Consider the following 23,262-nt stretch of genomic DNA (forward strand, 5'->3'; position numbering starts at 1 on the left):
GGAACCAGGCATTATCAGAAGTTTGTCTTGAACTTGAGGGAATCATCAGATGTTCACCCTAAATCAATCATCAACTGTTCGACGGTCATCTTCACAGTTCGCCACGAAATTTTGGTACGACTACCACCGTGTTGTACATAATGAGCTGACTAGTTCGATTGATAGACTGAATGAACTCTTGGTTCTTCCCCTTTTGGGTGGGAGTGTTTTGGATAATGTGCTTATAACTGATTTGTTTTGGTTGTGACGTATGAGCTCGATAATGACAAGATGATAATTATCTTTAATTACCTTTTATCACGTTTTTCCATAAAGTATCATTTTTTCTACGACTTTTTCACGCACTCAAATCAGATCAGAATTACTTTTACAAGAGACGTGAGTGAGATTTTCATTCTCGAGATGTGAGCAAAATACTTTCATGAGATCTGAATTCATTACAGAGTTGATTTTACTTTTACTTGGAGTCACGAACATTTGGGGATAGTATTTGGACAATATTTTGTAAGTAATTTCATGTACATATCGTTCTTTCATATGGTGATATTTTTCCCTAGTTTATAAATACCCAAGTCAGAAGACATATTTTTATGAAGCGATTTCTTTACTTGTACATTATTTTACCTAGTCGACATTTTTCTTTCATAGGCCTATGTACATATTTTTAGTTTTTGAACTTTGTGTTTTTAGCTTGAACAACGATCAACAAGATTCCCACGTTCCAAGATTTTTGACTCAACTATCCCTAACACTGTAAACATTGCGCGAACCACGTGTCATTAAAGAGATCAATTAAAATCACGTGTCCAAAACAAACTTGTAAAACAATTGAAAGAATCAAAATCAGCCATATGTGATTTGATTTTTTATTTTTATTTTGTATCCAGCAGTATACGGTTTGTTTACTAGTTTCGTCAGTACTTTTATGTCACTTTAAGTCTCATGTTAAAACTATCCTTCCAACATTAAAGTGGTTTTTAAATTTTGCTGGGAATTTCCCTTTTGTATCAAATATTTCGACCATGATTGTACAGTGAAAGACTTTGGATAGAATGCAATATTTAGCTTGTTGCAAAGATATGGAGAAGTAGAATTATCTTGTAAGAAAAGGACTAAAGTTTCTTATAAAGCATTAGCTTTTAAGCATTAGCAAGTCTGCGTAGATTTTGCATGAACTCAAACTGTTCATTTTTTTTATAAGCAACTCCAATTTTCAGATCAGGGATGGGGTTGCTTAGCATTCAAGCTCCTGATATTATACCATATTTATGCTATTGGGCTAGGGCTATCGTTTGCAACCATTCCAGGCTCTCTGCCCCCAAAACCTAGTCTAGCAAGCTAGACGACTAATTCAGACATATTAGAAATAAAGCAAAAAAGTAAATTTTAGTCGTCTAGAAACCTTTGTGCACCAACTCCAAAAAAAAAAAAAAGTGTCAATATCGCAATTAAATTTTTTTCCCGCTCAAAAAAATTCTTGAAAATAAAATGTGTGTGGATTTGTGTGTTAAAAATGTTTTGAGTTGATTTTATTTTGAGAGTTTGTTGTTGCTTGATAAATTGTTTTCTCGCTACGCAAGTTTCTGCGTAGCTAGGCCCGGTATCTATAAGGCTGGAACACCGGATTCTTCCAGTCGTTTATACAAACTAAATCCCGTAGCAAGTAGCTTTCGCTATGATGCTCCCGATGACAGGCATTTGACAGTGATTGATTGAAATTCAGAAAAGGCGAAATGCCGTGTTTATTTTTGTCAGAAATACAGTGATATTGCAAAGTATTCAATTTTTCTCAGCCATAGCTTGCACTAAACATGCCCCCTTTAATAGATACCTTATAAAGCTTGAATTACAAAGCTTTTCATGTTTTATAGGCAGGGTCTTGGAATAATCTTCAGGAAATATTTAGAATGACTTTCTTCTCAAAAGCATTTTCTTTGAAACAACAATAACAAAAATAAAAGTAACAAACATATCAAAACATTAATTTATAATTTCAAAGACTATATTTTGACAATGATATAATTTTCAGCTAAGTTGTTGTCTATATCGTAATGTAATATTGTTTTGTAAAGAATACAGTGGATACAGAAGCATTCCAAAACCAAAATCATTCAAAATACAACCAAACAACAGGAACATAACATGAAATATCCTTCAGGAATTTCTCCAACAAAAGGAGTGTTAATATCAAGTTTGTGTACCGTCAACTGCTCTAAAATGGGATTACTTGAGATAACATGGGACATACTGCTTTCTGGTCAGCTTTTTCTCTCTATCGTCACATCCTCTTCAACAACAAACAGATCCATGTTTCTTGGATAGTACAAAAAAGATGATTCTGTGGAGGTTCGGTTAAAATGGTTGCTGTTTTGGTGTCCCATTGCACAAACATTGCACAGCTCCATTAAAAATGCAGACAATTCATTCCAATTCTTGTTCAACATTTTGAAGTCAAAACTCTTGTCATTTTTAAAATGTTATGTTTTAAAATGAAGTTTGATGATTGGTTGAACAACTGCTATCTTTGTGCAAACTCAGCGTATTTGAAGCAGCAATTGACGGCACATCCAACGTGTAAAACTACTTTAATGGTTAATATGGTATTTGTCATGGTGAATGAACGAAGGCTGGAAGGCAAAACCATAAAGCTGAAATAGGAATAGAGAAGAAGAAACTGTCAATAGATAATTTGTAATAAATATCCAGGTAAAGTCAATCAGATCAGACTGTTTGATTACCGTGAAAAAGGGTAATCACTGGAGGGAAACTGGTATCGCCTCCAAATAGTAGAGCTTTCTGGTAATAAAATTGTAAAAATCAAAAAGTCAAAAACATTTAATTTACATTTTAGCTTAGACAAAGTGCAGACCAAGAAAGGTCTGCAGTTTGGAGGCAATGTAAAGTTTCCCTCAAATGATGCAAATTACCCTTTTTCACGGGTACCAATCTAATCTAACATTATCAAACGATAGGTGGTAGATTACCGCAACCAAATCGAACAGTCACGAAACTAAAAGATTCTGGTAAAGTTGAATTATGTTCGAATGACCCTGCCGATTCCCCGGACTCCAGGGGTTTTCTTGTTGCGTGTCCGAGGAATTTAACATTACTTTTTGAGACTTACCCCGGACTGAACGCGTGGTCTGCGAGACGTACTTAAACAATTGGGCGATCACACATGGGCGTCAATTTCATCATCCCTATTCTGCCCGCTTTCGTGCGAACTTAGTCGACTTAGTCGACCGGGCTTGCGTTAACTCGTGACAACACGTTCACTTATCCAGCCGCGTGGTTCACTTATCTGGTAGCGCAATTTGTTTGTCTGGGATAGAAATATTTCTTTCGTTCGACAGGGTCGTCTTCGATCAGGTTCAGTAACCAAACACCTATATATAGTTTGATTCTGTTTGATCTATATATCTATTTAATTAAGTAGCATTTAGGCGTGAGCCATATTCGCCACATAAATTTGAAAGTTCAATTACGAAAATTTGGATCAATTGAATTCAATTGACATCGCCTGGAGATAAACAGAAGGTTCGTTCATGGTGGTATGCAAAGTTTTTTCCAATTTCTGATAATAATTACCCAAAAGTAACAGTAAAGTAACTGACAGACTGATGATGTCTGGGTGATTATACAAGAAGGATACAAAGCAAAAAGAAATTCTTTAAAATAATTTTCAATCATACATCCTATTTGAAACATTACTTTTCCTATCTGAAACATTACTTTTGATAAAATAGTATTATACTTACTATCAAAGTTGCAGAACAGTCTATGGGATTTTACCTTCTACTTTCTGAAACCAACTGGTCCCAAGTAGCCTGGATATCCAAGCTCAAAATTTTAGAAAAAACAAAAATTACCTCTCTCCCTAGAGAAAGAAAGTGCAAACCCATGTTTCCTAGTCAACCCAGGGCAGCAAAACAGAAATTAATAAAAAGCAGTCTTACAAGATCTAAAACTATTTTAAACATCCAAAGATTACACCAAAGTCCATAAAAAAGTTTGCATGTATTATCATGATCAACCATGTTTTCTTGGAAAATGAACTTGCCTCTGTTTTCTTCTTTTTCATGTTTTCATGTAACAGAAAGCCCTATCTTCACTAGCAACTGGAGGACTATCCTATTTTTCCTTAAGGTGGTAGTCTACCGCCAGATTTCAAAAGTCAAAAAATCACATTTTTTGCAATAACTCAAGAACTTCTTTACATTTCGTAATGAAATTTTCAGGAAATGTATATCAACTATTAACATTTCTAAAAATAAAAAAAAATTCTAAAAATAACCAAAGACGGGGGTAAAATCAGCCAGGGGGTAAAATACTTTATTTTGCTTATGTCAGGTTTTCTGAATAGTCGGCTTGACCTATGAAGTTAGTTTTTTTTTAAATGGACTAATATTTAGAAAAGGTCTGGGAGAATGATGAAAAAGAAATTAAAATTTTTTTCCAGGGGGTAAGAAACTGAAAAAAACGCTTTTTTGAGATTAAAAATCAGGAAATCACTTTAAAACTTTCTAATGCATTCATTCAATGCACAATCATGTAAGGAAACTTCCCTGAAAATTTCAAGTCTGTAGCTACTCTCAATCCTAAGACATTTCTGACAAGGTGTTTGCCAACCCCCGGAAACGCGTTTTTGAGAAAATCAAAGAAAAAGACAAAAATGGGTATCATTTTAAGCTGGAAAAGCTCTTTTCAAAAAATTTCTTCACTGAATACTCATCAAACCAGTCAGGTTTCATAAGTTAAAGTAAAACATTTCACAAAAATTGATAAATTATCCAAAAATCAACAAAAACATGTTGCGCTAAAGTTACGTAAATATAGCAAACTTTGCGGTAATCTTGCGATAACATTAAATTTGGGTGAAAACAGCCACATAAGTGTGACAAAATGTTCATTGAAATTCCAGCATGACTCTCTGTAGACATAGAAACTTTTCTAGTGCATATTTTTATTCACATAGACTTGAATTGACAATGAGCTGGCTTGATCGAAGGCGGCGCCTTCGCTTCGGTTACCGCCTAGGCGGTGTTATGAATGGCTGGTGTCAGATGAGAATGTGTGTCTCCAGAAGTTAGGTCCAGTTCATTATAATGCACATTTCTATCTCTGTTACATCATGTTGCGCTTGGAAATATCTCAGTTACATTTAAATCCACTACAAAACATTATGTGAGCCACCAAAAGCACACTGATATGCTCAAAACAAAATGCCGACAACTTAAATGTTTTTCGCAGAAATCCAGCAACACAACCAATGTAGAGCAACTTTATAGATTCTGTAGAGTCCATTCTTCATTTAAATAATTCATTCCAATCAAAGAGATTAAGTTTTGATCTAAAACTTGCCAAGAAATCTGCAGAATCACGCTTACAGCTTGCTTTTCAGCTGGCTTTGATGTGTTACACTACTGCAGCTACCATCTTTAATTTCAAGGATTACGTAATGCCACGGAAAATAATATTTTGACGCCCGAAAAGGGCGTAAAAAGAGCTTTCTTTTGACGTATCACATTGCTATGTTTCGGCCGAGATTGAAGAAATAAGTCCTTAGCAACGGGATTTTTTCTGTTGCTAGGGAGATTTTTCAAGCACCCAACAGGATAACAATGCTCACTGCGGCCTGAATGATAAAGATATAGCTCTGAAATTTTCAGGAGATGTTCAGAAAGACCTAAGGATCTCAAAACACCCAAAAACCAGAATTCGACAATTTTTTCGATGATTTTTTATTTTTGGGTAGACTACCACCTTAAGAATTGCTCCACGCTGTGTAGATTGGCCCTTACGGCTTTAGCGAAGTGAGCGCAAGCAAGCGGACTGCATTCTCTTAAAGAGAATGCAAATCACTCTAGGGAGACCAGGCTAGGTCCCAAGTTGCTGCGCGGTCGAGCTAGCTTAAAAGCCACACGGCAATCTTTTAGTAGATGCGGTCACTAGGTTACATCGTCCCGTTTTTTCTTGAACAATTTTTCGCCAGCTCGATCCACAGACTCTTGAAGCAACATAGGCTCCCTTCGGGAGCAATCATTATTTGTGTTTATTATTAGTACTACATACATTATAAACGCTTCCAGTCTACCAAAACCCCATTGGAAATGCCTAGCTCAATTTTTACCTTGTCACACATTCTGAATTTTGAAACTTATGGTCAAGTGTAAAACTACTTCAAACAAATCTCAAAAAAGTGTACAAAAAGTTGTTGCCCCCATAGGGAACATAATAATTTAATATAGAGATAATAAAAGATAAAAATTTGTTGCATAGTTATAATATGGTACTTTTCAGTCAAGCATGAATTATAATTCATTTATCAAAATATATAGCAAAATCAACAAGGGGGAATGATTTTAAGCATTTTTAGCAGGCCTTGTCTATTGTGCTTTTGTTTTATGCTTTGAAATATTGTTTCTTTTTCAAAACAATCTCTAATGAGTAATCACTTTTAATAAAGAGATGCGTACTGGAAAGTTTTTTGTTAAATGAGTATGAGGTTGCATGGTGGCATGGTTGCTAAATGATTTCTAGCGTGTGAGATTGAAAGTCACTGTGGCTTTACGAATATATACTAGAAAGTATTTCTTTTGTATGTTCGTTGATTTTTTATTTATTGCCGAGTTTTCTTATTTGATATTCCAAAGGTAGATTGGCGGCCGCCTAGGCTAAAGCTCAAAGGAGGGATCTATTTTCCCATCAGAGATGATTGATAGTCGGTCTTTGATGTGCCGTGCCCCCCGTCGCGTTCAACTGCCCTTGCGCGTAAACTTAAGAATATTTCGTTTGGACCAGCCAATTTCCGAAAACGAGGGCTTTCTTACCAAGTCTCCCACTGGAAAATCCTTGACAGGGTCTTGCGAAATTCCGTAATCTCTAAACCTTTCAGTTGTTGAAAATTTCCCAGATCTTTAGAGCTTTAGCGTGTTGGATGAGATTTTCTGCATCTAGTACCAGATAACCAGTTTACATTTTGAATAACTGTTGATAGACGTGTATTTTCCTTTTTAAAATTAGTTCTTACAAAGTAAACCTAGTATGGCAGACAATAAGCATCTACTTTATGAGACTGGAATAAATAACTCTAGTTAGACGGTGGTGTACTTATCAATAAGTTCTTACAGTGAAATAGACCGATTCCGTGTGATTTTTCTAAGAAATGGCAGAAACAATAGGTACAGGATGATTTAGTAACACTTTGCTTAGCTCTAAGGCTTATATAGTGTACCCGTTTGGACCTGCGCATAGTTTCTTGTTTTCTTTTATTTAATTGGCAAAAATTAGTTAGTTAGGAACAGGCAGCTTTCTTGAGATTTGGTTGAAGATAGTGCCTAACTGGATATTTCCGAATCAGTCTATTTATAAATAGAATCACAAAGTACCCAAGAAAATTTGAAACAATTTGTCATGGATGGCGGTAAATATATTAGCTTATTTTTTTTCTCTTAAGCATCTATATATTAATACGCTAAAATGTATGTGTTTACAACGTTCTTCAAACAGTTTTCGAAAATCTAACAAAGCTCTACAAAGCCTCCTCTTCAAGGCGTTGAACCATCGTCTTTTTGCACCTCATTCAGATTTCCTGCCCCTAGGAAATTTCCTACCATTAGACTAATCCATAGCCCAATTTCCCTAAAGTTGTCTTATTAATGCGCAAAAGCATATTTGGGGGGAAATTATTTAGTAATACAGTGCATTGTACGGCGTTTTGGTATCCTCCAAATAGTAGAATATAAAAAAACGAAAGCTGGATATTGTTTGTTGAACTATTTTTGAACAATTTTGACGTCTAGGTCTGTCTTTTTTACGTTTTTCGACGTCAGTTTTATCATTTTGTTATGTTTTTGATTATACATGGTTGTCTTTAAAATTTAATATCTTGAGTTTCACTTTAGCTTTCGAAACAAAACTTTAAACAGCGCTTACTTATATGCTAAGGATTAATTCAATGTAAAAATACGTTAAAAAATTATGTTTAAAACATGTTTTTTGAAAACGTTTGTCGGTAGGAGTGGAAAAAAAGGTGAAACTTATGCACAATCACCAGGAAATGAAAAAAGCTGATGGGGACGCAGCAATGTTTTTGCTATTGAAAGTTAGCCCTTATTTATCAGTAACAGATTGGCAAAGTTTCGTTTGAATTCCATAAACCATTTAGAAGTTAGATATAATTTAGTAAACACAATTGACCTAAAAAAATTTTTTTTGCATTCTGGTCGGTAAAATAGACACCTACAAGGCTCCCAGAGTAAATATGATATCTTCTGTTTTGCGTGTTCGATTAATATGTTGGAAATGATAAATTGTTTATTATTCGAATCTACACGCTTGCCTTTTTATAAAAAAAAGTGTATTTTGGCTGAGGATAAGCCCCAGCTGGCTCACAACGTTGTTTTGACGTCGTGTGCCGTCTGGGGCATTATTCTAATTTTTCTAATGTTCCAAACAATAGGCCTATTGTTTTAGGCCTATTGTTTTACATCCGAAATCTTACCCTGATATTCTTATAGAAGTTATTCTTATAAAAAATCATGCAACTACACAGCATGGTCTTCATCTTCTTGTATCGACCTAATCTTCTCGTCAACAAATTATTTGGTCATGCATTCTGGTATCCTTCCCTCTGTATCGTAAAAGCCATCACCAGATAACCTTTTGCAAATTAAATCTTAAAAGGGAGGTTTGTAGGGGTTCGAAGTACCGTTTTTCCGTGTTTTTTTTTCGTCAAATCCCGTAATACCGTACTGCTAAAAAAGGGCCAATCCCGACATACCGTAAAAGTACACCCCCCCCCTTAAAATCATTTTGCTCCATCTTATGAACATAAAATTTGGGAGTTTCCCAGTGCAGACCCTGTTCTTATTCGTAGGGCCCTGGACATTGTTGAGTGGGATTGGTATTTTGAGGGTCTTGATGTTGATAGCCAGGTTTCCCTCAGGAACAAGGGTGCGGTATGGATGACGTCAGAGATAAAGAAAGCCCTATGAGTGGCATGTTAAAAATGGGAGGAGGAAAGAAGACGTCAAAACCCACAAAGACCATTAGTCTAAGTATAGAAGGGTAGTCAAGGATGCAAAAAAACTCTTATTTTTTCTCGTTTAGCAAACAACCTTAGTGATTCAAATCTAGGATCGAGAAAATACTGGTCCAATTTAAATCAATTTCTTTAAAAAGGAAGTCGCCAAGGATTCCGCATATTCGGTATTAGGGACCTTTAGCATTTAGGACGGCAACTTTGAAAAAGTACGGCAAGATTGAAAAAAAAGAAAGCCCTCAGGGGATTGATATAAGAATCGCAGCTAGGTTCTATTCTTTTCATATCAATTTATTCATCAGAATAGTGAATTTTAACAGGATAATTAATGGACGTTTTCAAATCTCAAGACGACTTGAAAATTTTTTTGGACGTCACCTTTGGGACAAAGACGGTAATGGAAGAGTATAATAGTTTTGAATGATATATGAAGCCCTAGATAATTACAAACGTCATTTTTACAAAAAATGACTAAATTCAAATTAATCACGTGACTGTTAAAATCGGATAAAATTTACCATTTGATTTTAAGATTTACTTCACGTCCTCTTTCCCCGGGGGGGGGGCAGTCAGGCAAATTGACCGACGGGTTTGTGCGACGGTTAAGGGTATGATTTTCAAAATATCAGAAATGCACTAAATGGGTATGAGTCAAGTGTATGAGCTTCACCGATTTTTTTCTGCACTGTAACGGTGCGATTCTAAAAGCCATTTTTTTCGCTGCACATACCGGTCAGTTGGTAAACCCACTACCCCCGAGCCTCTTCCAAGTCACTGTCCTAGATATTAGGGGTCCCTATTTTCACTTTGAGGACGGTAAAGTGACTGAAATAATTTGAAATAACCTGCAGTTTTGACCAGCAAGATTGAGGATGGTAAAACTACTGATTTACCGTCGTCCTCAGTTAGTCAGGGTGTAGAAAAATTAGAACCTTACCGTCTCCGTTGCACACTTAATAAATCTCAGAATAAACATACAATTTAACTCTCGATGAAAAAGCTGACGTTGTCCCTGTTTACATAAATAACGGGGACAAGAGTGTGGCTAAAAATGATACACCAGTGTCTTTTCTTCCTTGTTTTGGTAAAATTTTTGAAAAAAGGATGGTCTACTCCAACCGTGAAAAGCACAGGCCGAAATCATATATCGACCTGTGCCGACCAAACCAGATTCTATTCACCGCGCATTCAACGCAGAAAAAGTAACCATGACGACAATCCAAGATTGTGGATTGAGTTCAAAGTTTTTTTTCTCGCATCGTTGAAAACACAACTCGGAAATGTCATCAACGCTTTTTATAAAGAGTTAGTCCATAGTGTGCAGGAGGGGTCCAGCCCCCTAGCATTTTTCAGGTGGGATGGCTAAGGAAAATAGCCCCCCGGCTAAATTCTAGAAACATCGCCCCCACCTTCACAAAGCAAAATATTAAAGAAATTTTACATGCAAATTCTTTATAATTTTTTTTACAAGAGGGATAAAACCTTTCCAACAGCATAGATTTTTAACATAATTTTAAACATCTTCAACCTATCAAATCTGCCCCCCCAGCTCTATTACACAGCACTCAGCCCCCAGCCGAGCAAGTTAGTCCCCCAAATTTTTTAAAAATACAGCCCCAAATCAAGCAAAAATGGTTTATTGGTCCCTATTGGTCTTCAGAGGTTGGTATGTTCTTTAAAAACTCAACCTCTGATACTCAGGGTACTCTTTCGCTCGGTATTAAATACACATGGTAGCTTCGTAGCTGTTTTAGTGTGTTCTTACTTTTTACGTAGCATATTTTTGAAATCTGGTGATATATTTATCGAATTTGAAATAAGTGGTTTCATTCACCATTAATACTCCCAGAGATTTATCTCTAGCCCCTTCGGGGTTATAGGTTCAACGGTAATAAATTTTCTTTGCAGCGAGATTTGAAAATTATTCCGTGTTGGAAACCATTCCAGAATTTAACCTCCGTTTCTTTGGTCTGTATCACAAATGGCCTGAAAACGTCAGATGAATAATTCTTTAAGCTTAGTTTCCGTATTTCTGCAATTAATAATTGTTCTAGATTGTTTGAATCCGGTCAATTTTCTAGTGACATCAACAATTGTATGTATTTTTGTATATTTTTAAATATTTCCTTTCCAGAAGGAAATATTTGTTAAAACGGTAATTTTTCTCCTTCTCCTTCTCCTTCAAGTCTAACGCTCGGTTTTGGTCAATTTCTTGAATTTGTACATGAGTCTCTTTTTAAATCAAGCTCCGACGGTAAAAACAGTAGAATGTTCTTTTTTTGAGACGGAAGACGTCATTTTTGCGAGAAACGTCTGTGGTAAATGTCCGTACGGCGCTCTATTCTCCTTGTCGATTGGGCAACGTCGGCCGTTTCAGAAGCGTATTGTTGATCGGACCATACTGCTTTGTTTCTAACTGTCAAAACAAAGATGGCAGAAAATATAGACAACAACTTTTGCTCTTTCGCTACTTTTCTTTGCTGTTTATATGCTTTGATGAGTTGAGTTGGATCATGATTTTTGTACGATTGTCACAAGGAATGGTCGATAGTGAACCTTTCTTAATATTCCTTTCTGGATTTGATGTTTCGTTTTTACATTCTGTTGGTTTGGCTGGAATGAGCTGGAATGAGAGATGATACAATCTCTTGGTCTTGGAAAAACAAGACATTTTATCAACTTTCACAACAAAATAACTTCAATTTTGTTTGTATATTTACATAAATTGTACGAAGGCAAGCGACTGCTAATAAATTTGACCATGTTATACCTGAAAAATTACATACTTGCAATGAAAAAAGTTTGCACCCAACGAATGCAAATGCCGACAATGCAACAATGGGAATGGTTGATAAACTGATTTTAGTTAAAAATTTAAGCATGGAGCAAAATTGACTGGTTAATGATTGAATTTCCCTTGGTTTTTTTATCTACAACAATGAATTAAACTGCCGGTTAGTGACAGCTAGTGAAAACTCGTTGCGGTTATAAATTTCCAATTTTAAAGATGATAATACTGGATTCGGAACACCACAGCCCCCTTCAAAGGTTTATTGCATTGAATATGGATGTAAATAATTTGAAATTACCTCACATGTACAGTTAAAATCTTTCTTGAACTTGGAGATTTTCTTCCCCGCGTGCATTTTAAAACGTGGAAAACTTTAGTTGTGAATTTAGAGATCTTTTGCAACTTTTGTTTTAAACGTGGAAACTTTTGTCGTGAATTTGGAGATTTTCTTACCGTCAACTGCTCTAACTTGGGACTATCTGACAAAACATGGGACGGCAATTTGGCCACCATTTCACCGAAACCCCAAAGTCATTTAATTTGAGTTAATAAACGGCGTATTAAAAAATGGCAAAACGATGGAGCGCGGCAATTTACACACGCGTTATTTTGTTGATCCCATCGGGCGATAGGCGGTTAGGCAGCGAGCGTTCTCTAATACACTCTTCTCGAGATGCATAAATTTATTGTTGTCCTCGTTTTCAAACAGATTTCATTGCTATAAAATTACATATTCACAATAATAATTGTGTTGTTTACACCTCATGAGACATTTTGAAGTTCAAGTACTTTTGTTTTAAAGTTAATGTTCGCCTTTTGGGAATTTAAATTGGTTAAATGTATAATTTCATAGCAATGAAATCTGTTTTAAAACGAGGACAACAATAAATTTATGCATCTCGAGAAGAGTGTATTCTCCAATCGGCGCTATCTGTGAAAGTTATCGTGACATGTTATGAAAGGAAGTATGATTGATAAACTTGGTGGAGTTATCAAAACAAATTTGTTGTCAAAGAGATTTAACAAGTTAGTGAAAATACAGACCAGATATCAAACAGTCCCATGTTTCGACCAATCGTCCCAAGTTAAAGCAGTTGGCGGTATGTACTGTATGTACATTTAATAAAACCTGGAAACTTTTGTGATAAATTTGGAGATTTTCTTACGCTTGCATTCAAAACGTGGAAAACATTTGTCGTGAACTTGACATTTTCTTCCACATGCATTTAAAAAATGAAGAAAACTCAAGCGATTTCCTGGCATGACAATTTATTTTATTTTCCGACATTTTGATTGTTTCCAAGTATGTGAAATCTTTTGCTCTTGTAGCATGCTTTTGGAAATCATAAAATGGCTTCTGTTAGGGGAATTTTTTCCTATCAACATTCTTTCAGATTATGAAATGTTTCCCAGTATATAAAAATGAGATTTTTTTTTTTGCATTCTGTCGGAAAATATGAAATTGTTTCCCTGTTTTGAAAGATTTTTACTTTTTAGCTCGTACATTATTTCAAAAAACTCCGAAAGTTACTTTAAATTTTTACATTTTTTACAATATTTTATATTAAAGTATAATGCAAAATATATCTCATTTTGAAAATATATATTCTTTGGTTTTCTTACTGTGAAATATTCTCCTTTTGGTCATTCTTTCATTTTAAATATTCGCCCTTTTTGGCTATATAATATTTCTGGAAATCAGCGCTTAAAATAATAATTATATAATCAGGTCTTTTGATGTGTTCAACAACACTCTAATTGGTGACCGCTAGTATAATACTAAAATCCATTTAAAGTCCACCTAACGAAAATTAAAGTTCCAGCCAATTTGATTACTGCATTGTTGTTCTCAGTCGGGTTCAGCTTGGATATATTTCGTGATCCATAGCTTTGAACCTACAGTCATCTTATGAATAATCCTGTAAATACTGGCCATATCGTAAATGGAATTTTGAAATTCTTAGGGACTTGTGTTTTGATGTTATCTGAGATTTAAAGCACTTTGAAATCTTTTTAGGACATCAATTATTATTTTAACATTTGTAAAGGAAATATTTATCCGCATCTTTGCGGCTCTTGTTATTCAACTTTAGATATATAATATAAAACAAAAACAATGGCTTGTTTTATACTACACTTATTGTTGTTGCTTATGTTAAAAATACCACATCGATTTTTTTTGACAACGGGTAAGTTTCGAACAAGATTTCTTATTGTTATTTCTCGTGCTAGTAGACTAAAGGCCTGTTTCCATCGATCGCGCGAGCGTGCACGCTAGGGCAAAATTTCCTAAAATAGCCTACTGACGTCACGAATTAAATTTTCTTGTACACAAAAAGTGTACACTCTTGTACGCTTTTGTGCTCTTTTCTACGCTGAAAATTTTCAACTTTTTTGAGCGTACAGGAGCGCACATCTCAATTGATAATTTTTCAACCAATCAAGAAAGAGAAAAACTGGTGAGTAAACAAAAAAATGTAAACATACAGATTGTGTATGTTTTTGATGGAAATCGAACATTGATCGCGCGGAGTGTGCGGCCAAATCTATTTTAGGAATTTTGGCCTAGCGTGCACGCTCGCGCGATCGATGGAAACAGGCCTTAATACTAGTCTTTAAAAAATGGTTTCCTGTCAACCGGCAAACCTAATTGAAATTGTTTTCGAATAATAAACAATTTTTTGGTTAGAATAATGCAACTAGAGGAGGACTATCGATAGAGGAGCTACATCTAATAAAATAATTGACAAACAAAACCCAAGAATATGTAAGGGGGATAGAATCTACCACGTTGATGTTCTTTTGTGTATAATTCTGAAAAAATCTTTGAAATAATTTGAAACTTTCAGAATTTTAATGAAACTTGATTGAGAGTATTTGTGCAAATTCTTAGGGTCATAGATTGTCAAGATCAGACTTGATGACTTTATTGTGATAAACATGACATAAAAACCAGCATAAATCGCTTAACACTTGCAATTTTAAAATGCTGCTAACTTCTGAAATAATTATCAAATCATATTCAAATTTTGACACGTGATATGTATTGACAATATGAATTTGAAATTTAAAAAAGAAATTGTTGAAATAATGACGTCATTAAATTTTCAAATTATTACTCATCTTCAGCATGAATCTTAAACAAAAAACCCTCAAGGAAAACACAAAACCAGCAATTATGTTAAACAGCTGTCTTTTATCTTTCAGGATCTTCAAACAGAATCTTTAAACCCGGGGGGGGGGAAGGGTACTTTGGAAAAATTGAGTACGGGGACGTGCCGCTGCTCAGGTTTACTAGTTTTCAAAATGTGTATCTAAAAGTCGACTTTTGGTAATTTTTGACAATTTTCTGGCTAATTCTTTGTCTACTTTTAGTCATTTTGGTCAATTGTCAGGGTGAAAATGGAAAATATTTTCGAATTGGTTAATACGGTTAAGTGAAAAGAACATTATAAATTTCTTTCCAATTGACATTCGGATGATCTAAAATCATTTTATCCTTCTTTTACAGAAATGTCCGCAAGTCCAACAACAGTGTACGTTTCACCGAAAGGGAGAGATGAAGAAAAGTGCGGCTTGAAGCACAAAAAATGTCAAACAATTGATCACGTATTGAAAAAATTTAACAATAGCAATCTGAAGGTGATTTTGGAAAACTTTCAGACTCAAAGCATTGTTTATCAAACTCAAGGAATGTTACGTCCTGACAGTGATTATTTTCAGTTACGAATTACAAAAGAAAGCCAAAATGGAACGAACCCGACTATATATGGAAATGAATTACCCTTCATTCAACCCAAAGGTGCTTTCAGTCTATCTATTGATCAGGTCGACCTTCAGAGTCTCGTAATTGTTAACTCTACGAATCAAAACTCAAGCATCGCTATATCTTTTCGAAACTTGAAAATTAGAACAGATATAACAGGAGATTTCATATCCACCACCAACACAAACAGCAATCTTAACATCACTGTACAATCTTGTGTTTTGATATCACCGACCAGGAATGCGTGGTTGAATATATCAATGAAAAAAGCGACTTCGTTTAAATCAATCATCAAATTAACCAACAACACCATTCGAGGAGGGCGTTTTATCATAATAAACGTTCAAGTACTTGATTTTTCACAGACAAAAATACAAAACATGGTCACTGATATCTTAAACGAGAGCACTACTCAATCCTTATCTTATATAATATACTTAGAACATATCAAAAACGCATTTTTCCGTAACAAAACTACGATAAAGAATTGTACATTTGAATATTTCATATATACATATGATTCGTTTATACGGATGCAAAATCTTTACTTTCATGAAACAAACCTCGTATATGGAATTATTAGTGAAGACTCGTCTTTAACAATTCGAAGGTTTGAATTACAGAATACAACACTTCATGCAATTGCATTCTTCGTATCGAGCAGCATCTTAAACGCAAAAGAAATCCGAATTGTTGACTATGTTATGAAGGATCGTCTTGTCAATGTTCAAGATTCGAGTAATGTAACAATTCAAAGCATTGAATTACAGAATACAACAGTTGATGAATTTGGATTCTTTGTATTTGGAAGCATCTTCAACGCATATGGAATCCGATTTGTTGACTGTATTATGAAGCATCGTCTTGTCAATGTTGAAAATTCGAGTAATGTAACAATTCAAAGCATTGAACTGCAAAATACAACAGTTTATGAAACTGCATTCTTCTTATCGAGCAGTATCTTCAACACAAATGAAATCCGAGTTGTTGACTGTGTTATGAAGCTTCGTCTTGTCAATGTTCAAAATTCGAGTAATGTAACAATTCGAAGCATTGAATTGCAGAATGCAACAGTTTATGAAGTGGTATTCTTCGTGTTTAGCAGCATCTTCAACGCAAATGAAATCCGAATTGTTGACTGTGTTATGAAGGATCGTTTTGTCAATGTTGTAGATTCGAATAATGTAACAATTCAAAGCATTGAATTACAGAACACAACAGTTTATGGATTGGCATTCCTCGTAGAGAGAAGCATCTTCAACGCAAATAAAATCCGAATTGTTGACTGTGTTATGAAGGATCGTTTTGTCAATGTTGAAGATTCGAATAATGTAACAATTCATAGCATTGAATTACAGAATATAACAGTTTATGAAGTGGCATTCTTCGTATCGAGAAGCATCTTCAATGCAAATAAAATCCGAGTTGTGGACTGTGTTGTGAAGATTGATCTTGTCTATATTAGAGATTCAAATAATATAAATATTCAAAGCATTGAATTGCAAAATACAAAAATTTATAGAGTGGCATTCCATTTAAGGAGAAACATCTTCAACGCAAATGACATTCGAGTGGTTGACTTTATCATTATACGTTGCAATATTTATGGCGTTTTTAAAACAATTGAAAGTGTCAAACAATTAGGAACATATGTTAGTAACCTCACTGTTTCGGACTTCAGGCTTTATGATAGCCGTGTACATGAAAATGTCTTCAATCTAAAAAATGCATATATTTCATTGGAAGGGATTGAAATTACAAACAGTTATATAGATAAAAGCATATTGGATTTTGAAACATCTACTGTTAAACTTCGAGGATTTAGTTTAATAAACAATACCACTCCAAACTATGCTATTCAAATGCATAGAGTCGAAAGTGCTACTTGCGAAAATTTTACTGCACATGGAAATACTTTTTTAACTTTGATGAGAATTCAATCATCATCATACTTCAAAATCTCGAACTTCAAATCAGTTAATGATAAAACTGAAGGAAAAATAGCTATCTTCGACGTTGAATTTTCAGATTTATATTTGACGAACAGTATGTTTACATTAAGTTCTATTGCTATAGGTAGCCAAATAATGAATTCAAAGCAAAGCAGTGTTTATTTTACAAATGTTGACATTATGCTACCGAAATCATTGTCCGTGGAACTCAAAGTTTGGGAAATGTTTGGAAGACATCGTGGGCAAATCAACAACTTTTCGACCGTATGCGGAAATCATTTCAACCCTCAAATAAAAACACGTAAATCATGGACAGAAATTGTTTGCAGCAGATGTCCATCAGCTCAATACTCAATGTCAATTGGAAGTTTTCTTATAACTTTTTTGGAAAGTATGAGTATATTGACAAGCAAAACGAATACCTTTAAACTCAGCAAAATTGCACAAATTAAAAAAGCAACATGTAAAATCTGCCCAACAGGTTCTCGCTGTCCAGATAACGATTTAATAGCACGTGATAATTTCCATGGCTTCTATGAAAATAAAACAGCGGATTACCAATTCCTTTTATGTCCCGAAAGATACTGTTGTTCATCAACTAAAAGAAATTGCAAATCTCCAACAACTTGTAATCTAAATCGAGAAGGAAGACTTTGTGGCAAATGTGAAGAAGGTTATTTCATCAGTTTTTTCAATAATAAATGTATCAAAATTTCTGAATGTACCAATGGTCAACATTCTTTCTGGATGCTATTTTTCATTTCTTCTATTGCTTTTGCTGTGCTGCTAACATTTCTTAAAGATCTCATCACTGCTATCAAATGCGCTGGGCCGATTATAATGGCATGTTTAAGGTAAGAAACGATTAAATATTTGCGTTCAGTAGAGTTCGTTATCACTCCTAAAATTATGACGTCATATGTAAAATAACTCGGAAAAATAACTCGGAAAAAAATAACTTGGGAAAAAATAACTCGGGAATTCCAGGCCCCTAACTCACAATATTGAGAGCTACTTGATAGGACCATTTCTAGTTATTAAAAAAGGCCAATGAAAAACGTTGTTCATAAAGAAGCGTCAGAATCTAGTACTGTTTTTGCTTGGAAAAGCTCGGAACAGCTGGCCTTAATTCAGCTTATTTGTAGTCTTATGAATTTATGAATCACACAATATAAGGTCAAATTAAAATATTCTTGTTATATACCCTTATCAAGGTCTCACATTTCAAGAAAAATTAAATCTATCAGAAAAACGTTTTTTACTCAAGGTGAATAGAAAATTCGAAAATGTGATTTTTTAGTGTTTTTCAGCCTTTTTGAGTGATTTTAGGCCAGAAAATGAGTATTTTAGAAAAAAGATAATTTTTGCAATTTTTCTTTAAAGTAGCTTTTATCGAGTTCTATGGCTTTTAACAAACTGAATCCCTCTCTAACGGAGAGAAAAAATTCAACTTGAATTAGTCACTTATTAAACTTGGTCCTTTTCCCGTATCTGTTCGAGTTGTTAGGTATTCATATATTTTATACATAAGAATATATTAAAAAATTTGGTTCATTTAAGTTAATCCTTCCTCTTTTGAACGCATTAGAGTTTACTCTTCAAGTGTTCGAAAAAAATGACATCAAACTTTTTCCTGGCCACCAGGAATTGGACAAAAAGTGCTTTAATTATTCCTAAAAATTGCAAATATACACAAAGAAGCAAGGGTTCAATTACTAAAGTACGCATAAGAGAATTACATCTTAATACATATATTTCATAGCAATATATTGCTTAGACGATGTTATCGTCTGTGATAGTAAAGGCAGGAGAATATTATACATTATGGCGGTAAACGGAAAATAGTCGGGAGAGTTTCGAAGAAAGATTGACAAACTTTACCAGCTGTAAACTCTTTTTGGCAAAAAGCCCGCTTTCGCATTTTCCCCAGCTTTTTTAGAGGGACATAAAAGTAGTAAAATGTAAGCATTGTGCGAACCACGTGTAATTAAAGAGAACAATTAAATCACGTGTCCAAAACAAACTTGTAAAGCAATTGAAGAATCATAATTAGCCATATTTGGTTTGATTTTTCTATTTTGACATGTGAGATTTGTTTTGATCTTGTATCCGCTGCATACAGTTTGTTTACAAATTTTGCAAGTACTGTTATGTCCCTTTAAATAGTGATTTTTTATAGATTATAATATAGATTATAATATATCTATGAAACTTAAGTGCGCGCTAGAAAATTACAAAACTGCGTAAAAATTACACAAGTCACACATAGCAGTACTTCTAAACCAAAAGACAATTTCATTCTTTGGACAAAAGTTCTCTAAATATATATTCTTGTGAATTCCATTTTAGGAAAATTTTCACAAAGAAAAGAGAAAAAGATGCCAACGAGATCGATGAAATGGAAGAACTACAAGCAGTAGACAACCAAAGAAGACGTAAAGAGATTTCTACTTCATCAATCTTCAATATTTTGGTCTCTTTTTTTCAGTTGAAAGCTTTGATAACAGTTCAGAGCAACGAGAAAACGTTAATCGATAAACTTATGAACATGGATATTATGGTTAAAAGCAGTGAAGTTTTAGATGCACTTTGTCCTTTCAGGGGGTTTAATGTTGTATGGCGAGAGGTTTTAAACGGATATACGATTCCATTTTTATTGTTAATGACTATTGCAAATTTACACTTGATTGTAAAACTGTTGAAATACTTTCGACCATCAAGTTTAAGATTAACATGGTTGATAACGAGATTTTGTGTTGGGTATTATATCATCATCGCTTTTTGCTACAAGAATATCTGCAGAACAGTCTTCCAGCTTTTGAATTGCAAAACAATGAATGAAGTAACATTCTTATACATTGACGGTACTGTTGAATGTTTTTCTATGTGGCAGGTGGCAAATATGTTATTTTTGGTATTTTGGGTTGTTCCTTTCCCATTTGCAGTCGTTTTGGGCTACTACCTGTTTAAAAACAAAAAGATTTCTGTGACCACGTATGTCATATTTTTGATATTCCCAATGTTTTGTATTTTGAGAACTTGTTTCTCAAGATGGAAAAGAACTGGCGAGACTGACAGGAGCGATTTCATTGGCAACAGATTCGCAGAAATATTCGAACAGCCCTACAGAGAAAAATTCTTTTGGTGGGAATCTTGGCGACTTATCGAACGTTTTATTGTTTCTGGCATAGCAGTATTTCTGACGAACCCTATCTATCGCATCTTATACCTGACCCCCGTCTTTGCTTCCTTATCGTATTTCCACTTTCGAATGAATCCATATAAACGTTCGATGTATATTCTAAAGCGATTAGATACGGTTTCATGGTTTTGTTTATTCATTCATTTGTTCATTAACGGAATGCGAGCTGTTGTTTACATTTATGATGTACCTAATATCGACTTTATACGTCATGCACTAGAAGCTGCTACGATATTGGAGAATTTATTTTCTCCACTCTGGTATCTTATTATTTCATTCATTCTTAAAAAGTTGTGCGAAAAATTTTTAAATTTTTAAATATTATATAAAGGAAACTTCTCAGCAATGCTAGCCTTTAAGTATTTTTAAGACAAATACTGATAAGAGCCTACTCTTAAGTGCCTGATAAACAAAATCATGATCCAATTCAACTTATTAAAGCATAAAAACCAAAGAAAAATAGCGAAAGAGCAGTAGCAACCTTAGGTGCCTGATAAACACCCACTTGTTTATTTTTCGATTTCTTTTCCGACCAGTGGCGTTGTGGGAAAATCTTTCTGGAGCGGCGAAAGTCAATTTTTTAAAAATGGCGCCACCACTTCCAATTTTCGAAAGTGGTGCCCTCACCCACCAGTTTCTAAACTTTTACTAATTCATTTGCCTAGGCATAATGAGGAAGGAAATATTTAATGGAGAAGAGTAGATATATCTTTGATGAATGGAAAAAGGGAAAAACTGGCCCCACCATGGTTGGGGCCGACTAGAAAATTTTTAAAAATCGACTGCCAAGATACCCTAAATCACTAAATAAAAATAGACAAATTTGACACTTGCTAGAGTGAAAAGAAACTTAAAGAAAAAATATATAATGCGAGCGAAGCGAACGGAAAAACTGATGGTTCATGATTTCAATATTGTTGTCAGCAAATTAGTCTTGGGGCGCAGTTAGATTTTCATTTAATAATTATGCTATATTGTACAAACAAAACTTGTAAAATACCTAGATTGCAAAGAAGTTACCAATTAACTTTATTGCGAGCGAAGCAAGCGAAAAAATGCAAGTATTTTAAAATTATCTCAGTAAAATTGGTCCTGGGCGCAATTTAAGGCTTGATTGATTGATGATTTTTAAGATTGGGGTGTTTAGAAAATCTCTTTTGGCGCCCCTTGCTCTTCAGCACCCCTTCAAAAAAGCTCCACTGGGGGGGCATGGCCCCCGTTCCCCCTGCCACAACGCCACTGTTTCCGACCCCGGACCTTATTAGGACCACCCCCCGTTTATTAATTTTGAAAATATTCTCAGCTGTCAAAAAAGAGTCCCTCAATTGCTTTAGATAGCGTCCCAGTGGGTAAGCGTAAGTCTAATATTACCTTAATTTAAAGGGGGCATTTAAAAGTATAATTTCCAATCCCCGGTAATCAGGTCCCCTGTTTATTAATAAATAAATTTTTATAACCCCATTTTTTTATTCTCCCCCCCCCCTTTATTAAGAATCTGAGAGAACTGACTATCTAATGGGAAAAATGCAATGACATGTCTTTGTAAGTGTTTTTGTTTTCTAGACTAGGTCTCATACAAACGATCCTATACACGCTTTCTTTAAAATAAACCAGTGAATTTTGGTTCAAGCTCGGCTATTCATGATTTCTTTGAAATTTTCAGGCTCAAATATTCTTAAAATATTTTTATTTTAATCAAATTTTTCAAACTTAACTCTCATTTTGGACTTTTTCGATTAAACGATTTGCTGGAAGAATTATACTCTGGTTAGTGGTGTTTATTTCTCTGTACTCTTGATTCAGTCTAGGTCTCATTTAGTTGGTTCTCATATATTTTTTAGATCTAAGCGTCAGTTTGTTCTTATAAAACTGCTCTTATAAAAGAGTTTCTATTATACCAGGTTTTATATTAATTCATATATACATTTTTTAATTTAGTATTACTTATTTTAACATCGTTTTTCTGAAGCTTCTCTTAAAGTGTTCTCGAAGATTCTTTTCAGTTTGCCATGTTTTGATATTAAAATCTAATAGCTTCGTTTTTTTTTGCGTCACCACGCCTAGTGGTAAAGTCTGTATCTTACTCGTTTTTTAAAAAACTGTTTGTTTGTTTGTATAGTCTTATTATATTTTAAAACTATTTTTACTTTTAAATATTTTCAAATTAAGTCATTGTTCTACGCGACCGACTGACCCTGTCAGAATCGAAAAAATTACAATACTGAATTTGTAAATCTGGAGGATGGACTTTATCAGACTTCTGCAGAAATTTTCAACTGAACAAGTTATAAAAGGGTAATTTTTATTATCTTGTTCTTGGTTTAATAAATTTAAAGGAGAACTGGCCAAAAGGTTTCGCAAAGTGATAGTTGAAAGTGATAGTGGCATTATTTCATTTATTTTTGAGAAATTATATTATTTAGAAATTTATAAAAGATAGTATCGACAACTCTTTCTGTATACAACCAAAGATATTCAGGTTAAATGTTTCAAAAAATTCGTTAAAAT

General features: G+C 34.3%; 1 protein-coding gene across 1 annotated transcript in view; it reads left to right on the forward strand.

The window, feature by feature from the left end:
* LOC136797638 (uncharacterized) overlaps nucleotides 1-783 on the forward strand; it is a 7,674-nt gene extending 6,891 nt beyond the window's left edge. The window contains exon 2 of the mRNA XM_067054224.1: nucleotides 691-783. Within this exon, the coding sequence (XP_066910325.1) occupies nucleotides 691-783 (93 nt within the window). The remainder of the gene's footprint in view (nucleotides 1-690) is intronic.
* Nucleotides 784-23,262: the final 22,479 nt, after the last annotated feature.

The sequence above is a fragment of the Clytia hemisphaerica genome, unplaced genomic scaffold (genome assembly GCF_902728285.1).
Source record: "Clytia hemisphaerica strain Z4C2 unplaced genomic scaffold, Clytia hemisphaerica genome assembly, whole genome shotgun sequence".
In the NCBI taxonomy this organism is placed as follows: Eukaryota; Metazoa; Cnidaria; class Hydrozoa; order Leptothecata; family Clytiidae; genus Clytia; species Clytia hemisphaerica.